The sequence below is a fragment of the Colobus angolensis genome, unplaced genomic scaffold (genome assembly GCF_000951035.1).
Source record: "Colobus angolensis palliatus isolate OR3802 unplaced genomic scaffold, Cang.pa_1.0 Scaffold305, whole genome shotgun sequence".
Lineage (NCBI taxonomy): Eukaryota > Metazoa > Chordata > Mammalia > Primates > Cercopithecidae > Colobus > Colobus angolensis.
Genome location: NW_012116322.1, coordinates 236,103 through 247,210, shown reverse-complemented (window position 1 = coordinate 247,210; position 11,108 = coordinate 236,103). Strand labels below are relative to the sequence as shown.

The following is an 11,108-nucleotide window of genomic DNA, read 5'->3' as shown; positions in this document are numbered from 1 at the left end:
CCTACCACCATGCCCAGCTAATTTTTGTATTTTTAGTAGAGACGGGATTCACCATGTTGGCCAGACTGGTCTCGAACTCCTGGCTTCAAGTGACCAATCCACCTTGGCCTCTCAAAGTGCTGGGATTACAAGTGTGGGCCACTGTGTCCAGCCCTGTATTGATATTTTCTTTTTTAAAATAACAAGCATATCTCTATTTTATAATTGATGTACATAATTGAAGGGGAGATGCTATAACAACACAGTGAGGGGAATGGAGAGAAGTATGTGGAGCTTTCTATCTGTATATAAAAATACATGTAAATACAGAGTAGTGGTGGGACTCATGAGGACGATTACTTTCTCTTGGGTTTGTCAAACACACTCCTTCTAAAAATATAAAAGTCAGTCAAAAGTAAAATGCTTTTGAAAACTGAACTCAGGCCGGGTGTGGTGGCTGACACTTGTGACCCCAGCACTTTGGGAGGCTGAGGTGGGTGGATCACGAGGTCAGGAGTCCAACACCAGCCGGGCCAACAGGGTGAAATCCCATCTCTACTAAAAATACAAAAATTGCCTGTAATCCCAGCTACTCAGAAGGCTGAGAATCGCTTGAACCCAGGAGGTGGAGGTTGCAGTGAGCTGAGATCATGCCACTGCACTCCAGCCTGCAGCCAGACTCAGTATCAAACAAACAAAAAAACAAAACTGAATTCAATCAAACTGCATGCTTTAACTAGGTGAATTGCATGGCATGTGAAATTCACACGTCAATGAGGCTATTATAAAAACTAATGAAATAAGTTAGCTGGGCGGGATGGCAGGTGCTTGTAATCCCAGCTACTTGGGAGGCTGAGGCAGGAGAATCACTTGAACCCAGGAGGTGGAGTTTGTAGTGAGCCGAGATCGTGCCACTGCATTCCAGCCTGGGCAAAAAAAGCAAAATTCCATCCAAAAAACACAAAACAAGCCAAACTAAACCTAATGAAATGCCCTGTAAATGAATTAAATAAATTTAATGTCAAGTTGGAAGCTGCCGGTGTAATGCACCCTTGGTTCCTCACGGGGGCACTCACGCCATTCTTACAATGCTCACCCGTGACACGGACCGGTTCACCCAGTTAGAACGTTAACGGAGTGGGTTGAGGTCACCTCTGTGAATGCCTCAGGAGGACAGACCTTGCGGAGGCCTTGGTCTCACTCCCAAGGGGCATCTCCTCAGGAGGCAGTCAGTGTAGCATGACCCCCATGGCACTGGACAGGGTCTCCAAGAAGGCACAGGCTCAATGCCTAGGTCTGCCATTTACCAGCTATGTGATGTTGGGCAAATAACTTCACCTTTTTGTCTCAGTTTCCTCACCTGTAAAATTGGGGTGATAAGAACACCTAAATCATAGGGCTGGGCCAAGCACGCTGGCTCTCGCTTGTAATCCCAGACACTTTGGGAGGCCAAGGCAGGAAGATCACTTGAGCTCAGGAGATCGAGACCGGTCTGGGCAACATGGCAAAACCCCATCTCTACTAAAAATACAAAAATCAGCGGGCGTGATGGCGTGCGCCTGTGGTACCAGACACTCAGGAGGCAGAGGTAGGAGAATCACTTGAGCCTGGGCGGCAGCGAGTGAGATCGTGCTCTACTCCAGCCCGGGCAAGAGTGAGCCCGTGTCTCAGAAATCAATCACAGGGCAGGGTAAAGATGGAGCATATTACTCTGTGTTAAACGTTTAGGTCTGGGTCAGACATTCTACAGGGCACTACGCGTGTCCCTGTTATCATTACTGGTGGGGGTGGGGGTGTCGCCAGGCATTACTGTGATTAGCACTGCTGTTCCTACTCGTGCTGGTGTTCAGGGCCTAAGAAGGCAGTTATTAAGCGCAACGCGACATCAAAGACTGGAGGCACAGGAGCTAGTCCCGGCTGTTCCACCAAACCATGTGGGACCTTGGATCCACCACCGTGTCTCCCCAGGTTCCTTGTTTCTCCATCTATCAAAAGGGGGCTGGGGTTAAATCACTGCAGGGTTTCCCAAACTTTGGTCAGTTCCTGGCTACATCACTTGTGTAGTATGCATGGACTCATTCTCTTGTTGTTTTAATATGCTTAATCCAGTCACTTAGGCTTCATTTCTCAACTTACTTAAGAGGAACATTTATTACAATCACAAATGGAAAAGTAGTAGTATTTTCCATAACAGGAGTCCCCCATACAAATACATAATAGGGCAGGTGCAGTGGCTCAAGCCTGTAATCCCAGCACTTTGGGAGGCTGAGGCAGGCGGATCACCTGAGGTCAAGAGTTCGAGACCAGCCTGGCCAACTTAGTGAAACCCCATCTCTACTAAAAATACAAAAATTAGCCAGGCATGATGGCAGGCACCTGTAATCCCAGCTATTCCGGAGGCTGAGGCAGAAAAATTACTTGAACCTGGGAGGCGGAGGTTGCAGTGAGCCGAGATCACACCTCTGCACTCCAGCCTGGGCAACAGTGAGACTCCATCTCACATACAAAAAAACCAAATATATAACAAACAACAGAAGGTTATTTTTGATAGACAGAGGCCATCCTGTTGAGGCTCTAAGTGTGAAGGCTGCTGTTTAGCTGTCTGTTGAAGGGAGATCATCTCAACTGCTAAGGTGTTAAAGACCTGCTAGCACCAGACCAAGACCTCCTCTGTGATACTGTTCAAAGTTATGAAAGAGAACTAGAGGGGGGCCTTCTTCACAATGTGAATACCTTCTGAATGCCCTGACAGCATCCCACAGTCTTGTATATGGATACCCCAAATCTTGGGGAAAGCCGGTAAATTATTTTCACCCTAAAACTGAGCTCTAAGTAAGTGCTGCAAGAAGACTGGACAAGCCTAAGACGCACTTCTACCTGGTGGGGTATCCAGCTCACTCTCCTGCTCAGAGGCAGAGGTGCACAGGATAGGGCTCAGAGATCTCCCTGGGGTAAAGCTACACCAAAGACCTACAGGTCCAGCCAGGGGCCCTTGCCTACCTCCTTCTCAGTCTCTGAATACTCCTTGAGTCTCTCCACAGCCACGATGTTGGTTTCCATCTCAGATGACATCCGAACCAGCCAGTTCAAGTACGTGGTGACCTGCAAGTGGAAGAGTCACGTGGCATTTCTAGAGTGAGGAGGCATATTTTTCTTTTCTTTTCTTTTTCCACTGAGATAACAGGAAACAAATTATTTTCAACAAGTATGAATTATGGGAGGCCGAGGCAGGCAGATCACCTGTGGTCAGGGGTTTGAGACCAGCCTGGCCAACATGGTGAAACCCCATCAGTTGCTACTAAAAATACAAAAATTAGCCAGCCATGGTGACGCACGCCTGTAACACCAGCTATCTGCGGGGCTGAGGCAGGAGAATCACTTGAACCCAGGAGGCAGAGGTTGCAGTGAGCCAAGATCACGCCACTGCATTCCAGCCTGGGCAACAGAGAGAGACTCTGTCTCCAAAAAAAAAAAAAAAAAGTTATGAATTATGAAACAGTCAGGTAAGAAAGGTACAGAAATGAACAAACCCAGCTATAGCCATCACCCAGGCCTGCCACCTTGCTATCTCCTAAGCACATACCATGTTTCCAAAATAACTCATGGGTCACAAAAGTAATAAGAAACTGGAAAATATTTTTAACCAGGTGACAATATGAAAACACAATGTATCATCATTCGTGAGATGCAGCTAAAGCAGTTCTTAGAGGGAAATTCATAGTTTCAAAAGCATTCGCCTCGTAGCTGAAGGTATCCTCTTGGGCCACCAAGGAATCTCGGTGACTGATGGGGGAAATATTGGACTCATGTCAAATCCCTCTCCTGCTGTAGTTGGTCACCAGGCGCTGTACCCACTCCTGAAACTCCATGCCTCTCACGTTCCTCTCCCCCGTCGCTGTTGGAGTTGGAATCCAAAGAAAAGGACAACTGGCTCCCCCATTAACAGACTTTAATAATCCAGTCACGAGCATCCCCTCTTACCTGCAATGAGTAAGACACTGAGAGGCCCACCAAGCCCGCACTAAGGCTGTGCCTGGAGATCACTGCGAACAGGGCAGCAAACAGAACGATGCAGTTGCCCACACACTCCAGCCGCACGGCCAGCCACCTGCGCCAAGACACACAGGCAGACAAACAGGCGTGGAGTCAGCTTTATAGAGACTTGGCTTACAGCTCTTAGGGGCAGAAGGGGATTCTTTGCTAACTCAAGTAACTCCGCAATAGTTCCAGAGAGTCCTTCCTGGCACTGCTTTTTCAAAACATGCACAATGGGCGCAGAGGAGGGAGGGCCGAAAGGGCACGATGCCAGTAAATCCTCACGAATCTGGCAAACCCATGGATTAAAACACAGCTCTCCAGAGGCAATTTTCCCTGGAATCTGAAGTTTGCCTTTTTAAAAACCAACTTTTTTCTCATTGAAAATATACATCTCATTGAAAATATCTTTAAAATATATACATATAGGCTGGGCGCAGTGGCTAACGCCTGTAATCATCTCTCTCTCTCTCTGTGTAGATATATGTGTATATATATATATTATTTCTCAGCCTTTTGGCTAAACACAAGTAGAAAATAACAGTCTCTTGCTATGAGACAGATCTGAGAGGGCAGAGGGTAACGAGCACGAGTAAACATCACTGTAACGTTCCCAAACCCAGACTCTTCTTCATTTCAAAATGTGAAAATACACTATTTTATCCTTTAAAATAGAAACGGAAATCTTGTTTTCTGTCGTTTTGTTTTTTTGAGACGGGGTCTTGCTCTGTCATCCAGGCTGGAGTGTGGATGACATGACCACAGCTCACTGCAGCCTCAACCTTCCAGGTTCAAGTGATCTCCCTGCCTCAGCCTGAGTAGCTGGGACTACAGGCCCACGCCACCACACCTGGCTAATTTTTGTTGTTGTTGTTTATTTTTTTCTTTTTTTTCAGGGACAGGGTCTCCCTACAGTGCCCAGGCTGGTCTCGAACTCTTGGTCTCAAGCGACCCTCCTGCCTTGGCCACCCAAAGTGCTGGGATTACAGGTGTGAACACTGTGCCCGGTCAACTTATTTGTTTAAAGCTAAGTTTCGTATGGTATTACGTAGCATCAGAACTATTTTTATTTTACTTTTTATTTTATTCTTCTCTTCTCTCCTGTGCTATTCTATGATTTTTGAGATGGAGTTTTGCTCTTGTTGCCCAGGCTGGAGTGCAATGGCGCAGACTGGGCTCACCGAAACCTCTGCCTCCTGGGTTCGAGTGATTCTTCTGCCTCAGCCTCCCAAGTAGTTGGGCACCCACCACCATGCCCAGCTAATTTTTTTTGTATTTTTAATATAGATGGAGTTTTACCATGTTGACCAGGCTCATCTCGAACTCCTGACTTCAGGTGATCCACCCGCCTTGGCCTCCCAAAGCGCTGGGGTTACAGATGTGAGCCAGCGTGCCTGGCCACCTTACTTGTTTAAAGCTAGGCTTTGTATGATATCATATAGCACTATAACTATTACCTTAATGTTCTAATATAAAGCATTCTAGGAAGATGGGGTGTTGATCTTTTCTCCATTGCAGCCCTTATGAACCACGTGATTGATCCTTACTACTCCGGCAGACACAGCCCGATTGTGACAAACTCCCTAAAAATTCTGCAAGGGAAGTCAAGGTCTCTCGTCACTCAGGGTTGGCCCACCCAGGTTTATACCTGGGATGAGAGTGTGTAAGATGGGCTAATGGTTATGGGACACCTCTGGGGTGTTGTCACTTTTTCAGAAAAGTCTATCAGGATGCAAATGGGTAAGAGAGATGCTATTTTAGGGGTAAGTCAGACACTTCTCTAAATTCAGCAAACAATTAGCAAGCTTCTGCCTCTTTTGGACTGATGCTATTATCTGTGAACCACAAGGTGTCAATCTGCCACCCCCATCTCCTTTTTTTGTTTTTCCAGAGACAGGATCTCATTCTGCCGCCCAGGCTGGAGTGCAGTGGTGCAATCATAGCTCAATGCATCTTTGAACTCCTGGGCTCAAACGATCCTCCAGCCTCAGCCTCTCGAGAAGCTAGGACTACAGGCACGCACCACCATGACAGGCTACTTTTTTTTTTTTTTTTTAAGAGAGATGGGGGTCTTGCTATAGTTGCCCAGGCTGGCCTGGAATCCCTGGCCTCAAGGGCTCCTCCTGCCTCAGCCTCCCAAAGTACTGAGATTACAGGCGTTAGCCATGACATCTGGCCCACAAGATGACAATCTCATATGGTTCAGTTTAGTATTAGTAAATTGCTTCTGACACACTTCACCCAGGGGTGCATGATCACCCCCAGACAGGAACAGCAGCATGAAGATACTCAATAGCAGAGTCTGTCACTGACAGTCTTGCGTCACTAGGACGACAGTTAATGGGAAGCACCTGCAGGGCTTTCTGACTCCAGAACTGTGTCCCCGCACTTAAATGCCCCGGGCACTACCTGTCTACAGTGCTGCTGTCTGCCCTTGATGATTCATCTGTCCTCCGCGCTCATCAAGCCTCTCCATCCTTTCTGCAAAGGCCCAGGTTTGGCTTTGTACCCAGCTGAAGATATGGGGAAGAGATCGAGGCAAAGGCACAAGGTGCTGAGGCGGCCTCCTCCGCCCCCGCCTGTGAGCCCACCATGCCCACCTGTTGGCCACGATGCTAGGGTAATAGGCCTTCTGGTTCTCGTCCACCTTCAGGTCACTCTGGTGAATGAAGCGCTCCTGCTCCTCGAAGGCTCGAATGACGCTGACCCCCAGCAAGGTCTCGTTGAAATGGGAATAGACTGGAGAGCGGCTGACGGACTCGAGGCGCTTCAGCTGCCGGGAGGAGGCCACGTAGAACCTCTGGAGTAGAGAACAGATGCGGGGAGCTGATGAATGTTCCCTCATCCCATCCTCCCAGGGCAGGGTTGTGCTGGACAAAGTCTAGACGTAACCGATACCTCCAGGAAGCAAAATGTTAGAGCTGGGCTGCTGTCACAGGGGTGCCCGTGCACCTGGTGAAGCACAGGGATAGCACCACCACCACCAAGGACGGTTACGATTAACAGCTCATGCTTATAGCAAGACCACCGCCCCAGGCACAGTTCTAAGCATTTTTACAAACATCAGTTCATTCAACCCTCACAAAAAACCTATGAGGTGCTCATTCCTATATATGATGAGTAAACTAAGGCACAAAGAAGCTAGTTAATCTCCTCCCCAAGGTGACGTGGCTAGCAAGGGGCAGAGCTGGGATTCAAACCCAGGACATCTGGACTGCAAAGGGCTAACCTCTACCCTGTACCCTGTACCCTGGAACCAGCAGTGCGGTTTTGGGCATAGGCTTTGAGGTCAACAAGACCTCAGTTCAAATCCTGACTCAACTACTGACTGGCAATATAAACACGGCTAACACTTTATTTCTCTAAGCCTCAGTTTCCTCATATGTAAAATGGGAACAACAAGGCTTGCTTGGCCAGGTGTGGTGGCTCATGCTTGTAATACCCGCACTTTAGGAGCCAGAGGCGGGAGACGACTTGAGGTCAGGAGTTTGAGATCAGCCCAGCCACATGGCAAAACGCCATCTCTACAAAAATAAAAAATTATTAAAAAAAAAAAAAAACAACCCACAAGGCTTGCTTCACAGGGTCATTGTGAGGGTGATATGTAAGAATTACAGTCTTACATGTGATATATATTTGCATGGATACATTATTTCATAAATCATATAGATATACATGATGTCACCAAGCACAGTGCCTGGTAATATTAGGTTGAGCCGTAAGAAATGGCTGTTTCTATAGATAAGAAATGAATATTAGTAATTTCATATAGTTTGACCTAACAGAAAGCACTCAGCTGGTGACTACTGTTATTAAGTGACAGAATTAAGTGACAGAATTCCACCTGTTGATCACATCCCCTCAGGGGTGACTGTGTCCCTGCAATGGCCAGTTCTGGCACACTCAGCCCAGCTGAGATGCCCATGAAGATAAGGTCAATCTCGTCACCCTCCTCCTTCGATGGCCTCCCAGTGCTCTATAAGAGTTGCCAACCACGCTTCCCTCAACTCATCTTGTCCTGTAACTCTCCCCTTCTTTTCCTGTACACAGGCCGCCTATCTCTACCACCATTCCTGTCCCATCCAGGCCATTCCTCATCACCCAGCAGATGGTAGCACAAATGTCACTTCCTAGGGACGCCCTTCCCATGCTCCAACATGAGCACCATCTCTAGGCGTCAGTGTCCCAGCTCCTGGGCTACGATGATACGTTTCATAAGCAGCTCCACCCACCCTCGCCGGGAGATGCCTCATCTGCTCTGCCTGCCCCAACCTGGGCATTCAGCCAGTGCCAGGCACCAAGAGCCACCCGCTAAGTCTCGTTAGATTCACAACAAAAGCCAGCCACCCTCTGGAAGCTTTGTGGAGCTGTGGATCAGAGGCTGCACCAGCCATTTGAGGACACTGCACTCTCCTAGACTAGGTTTTCTCATCTATGCAAAAGGAACTGGTGAGCTCAGGGTTCCCAATTCCAAAAGTTACCTACAATTGCTTATCGACAGCAGAGCTGGGAAGACTAATACAGGGTTGCTAGGAACTCAGCGTCCCTGCATCCTGCCCTGTGCCAGGTGTACTGGGCTGCTTTGGGGCAGAGTCCAACAGAGAGCATCAACAGCAGCAGGTGGCTTTTACGAGGCCTCTGTGGTTGGCAGCTTCTTTCTGGGTGGCGGCACAGGCGTTAATTGGAATCGCAGATGGAGAGCCTCCTGGGGACCCAGAAGCTCTGTAAGTAAACCCAGGCACCACACAACCCCATGGAGTCTCAGAATAGCTGTTCTGCCAATTCCTGGAATATGGATCAGATATAATTTCTTCTCCAGCTGTTCCCAATGCCTCCCATGAAATCCAGACCCCTCTGCATGGCTGAAGACCCAGGTGGTTCTGCCCCATCTTACCCTGGACCACATCTCCTTCCTCTCTCATTGGCTTGCCTTCTGAACAGTCCAGATGCAAATCGCTCTGAAGGGTATTACCTGTTCAATTTCCTCCACTTGCCGCTGCCTCTGAACCTTATTTACTGGAAAAATCTAACCTGAGATGAGTATTTGTTCAGGAATGATATGATTTTTTTTTTAGTTTTTAAGACAGAGTCTCGCTGTGTCACCCAGGCTGGAATGCAGTGGCATAATCTCGGCTCATTGCAACCTCTGCCTCCCAGGTTCAAGCAGTTCTCCTGCCTCAGCCTCCTGAGTAGCTGGGATTGCAGACACCCACCACCGCACCTGGCTAATTTTTGTATTTTTAGTAGAGACGGAGTTTCACCATGTTGGCCAGGCTGGTCTCAAACTCCTGACCTCAGGTGATCCACCTGCCCCGCCGATCTGATGTTTTTTTGAGACAACTTGCTCTGTCACCAAGGCTGAAGTGCAGTGGCACAACGTCAGCTCACTGCAACCTTCGCCTCCCAGGCTCAAGTGACCCTTCCACCTCAGTCTCCCAAGTAGGTGGGACTACAGGTACATGCCACCACACCCAGCTAATTTTTGTATTTTCGGTAGAGATCAGGTTTTCTCATTTTGCCCAGGCTAGTCTCGAACTCCTGAGCCCAAGCAATCTTCCCACCTCGGTCTCCCAAAGTGCTGGGATTACAGGCATAAGCCACCGCACCTGACCGAACTTCATGTAAATGAAATCTCAAAGTACCTACTCTTTTGCGTCTGGCTTCTTTTGATCACTATAATAATCTGTGAGATAAACCCAAATTGCTGTGTATTAGCATTCCATTCCTTTTTACTACTCGGCCATAGATTGTATAATTATATCACAATTTATTTCTCCACAGTCCTGTTAACGGACATTTGAGCTGTTTCCAGTTTGGGGCGATTATGAGTCAAGATGCTGAGAACATTCTAAGCACTGCCTTTGCTTTTTTCTTTTTTTCCATATACACTTAAGAATGAGACTGCCTGGTGAGAGGATAAATGTACGTTTAGCCAAAAGCCATTAAAAAATTTACTATCCTATAATCTTGACCCTTAAAAAGACAGTGTTTTCATGTATCCACCTCCCTTCCAGTCCTGCCCACACACATTATGCATTTTATCTCAGTGATGACAGCGCACATACAACTTGGTCCTTTGCTGAAATCATTTCCTTTGTTGTTGAAAAATAAAATCCTTGGTGTTCCAACAGCTGTGTCTTCTAATTATCCCTGCTCAAAGCCACATCGCTCCATGGTGTACCCCTGCTCAAAGCCACATCGCTCCATGGTGTACCCCTGCTCAAAGCCACATCGCTCCATGGTGTACCCCTGCTCAAAGCCACATCGCTCCACAGTGTCCCCAAGGTCCTGCTATTGGCAGACATTTAAGTTGCCCTCAACACTGCATTTGGCCTGTTTTGGAGTCTTCTTTTTAAGTCTTTCAGGACATTTTCCAGCTGGCGTATGAACACAGATAACATTTTTAGTAAATGCAAAAAAAAAAAAAAAATGCTGGCACCAATTTCAAGGGGATATAATGAGACTCCAGGAACTCGACCTACTCTCTGATTCCATCACTGTTTGTTCTCATCAATCAATGGGCCACAGTGTGGTGGGGCGCAGGGGCCAGATGACTGAACCAAGGACCCCTGGATGTCACCTGAACAGCTGTGCAGCATGGTTTGAGATATGCCATACCTCATGGTTTCTTACTCTTGTTTTGCTTTGCAGCTAGAACGCTCCCATCTAAACAACCCATCCCTACTGGCAACTGTGCTGCAGTTAATCCTTTAGGGGTAAGTAACGGCACAGTTTTGGAACTGGACAGACTTGAGGTTGCACTCTCAGCTCTCCCACTTAGCAAGATGCTCCACTTGTCAATTGAAAACATGATCTATCCTGCGATATGCTAAGAAACCACATGTGTTTAAAGAACAAAGAACATATAACCGTTTCTGCAGAAGGGATGCAGCAGAGACGACTGACTGCCTACACAATTTCTCCTTCTTTCCCAACAGAAACTTCTTTATTTTTCCGAGACAGAGTCTCGCTCTGTCACCCAGGCTGGAGTGCAGTGGCGCAATCTTGGCTCACTGCAACCTCCGCCTCCCGGGTTCGAGCAATCTCCTGTCTCAGCCTTCTGAGTAGCTGGGATTACAGGCACATGCCATCAC

General features: G+C 47.7%; 1 protein-coding gene across 1 annotated transcript in view; it reads right to left on the bottom strand.

Annotated features, from left to right (window-relative positions):
- LOC105517674 (multidrug resistance-associated protein 1) overlaps window positions 1–11,108 on the bottom strand; it is a 32,930-nt gene that overhangs the window by 14,577 nt on the left and 7,245 nt on the right. Inside the window, exons 2-4 of the mRNA XM_011950289.1 lie at window positions 6,615–6,814; window positions 3,961–4,087; window positions 2,980–3,081 (exon numbers count right to left, since the gene is read on the bottom strand). Coding sequence (XP_011805679.1) covers window positions 2,980–3,081; window positions 3,961–4,087; window positions 6,615–6,814 — 429 coding nt within the window. The remainder of the gene's footprint in view (window positions 1–2,979; window positions 3,082–3,960; window positions 4,088–6,614; window positions 6,815–11,108) is intronic.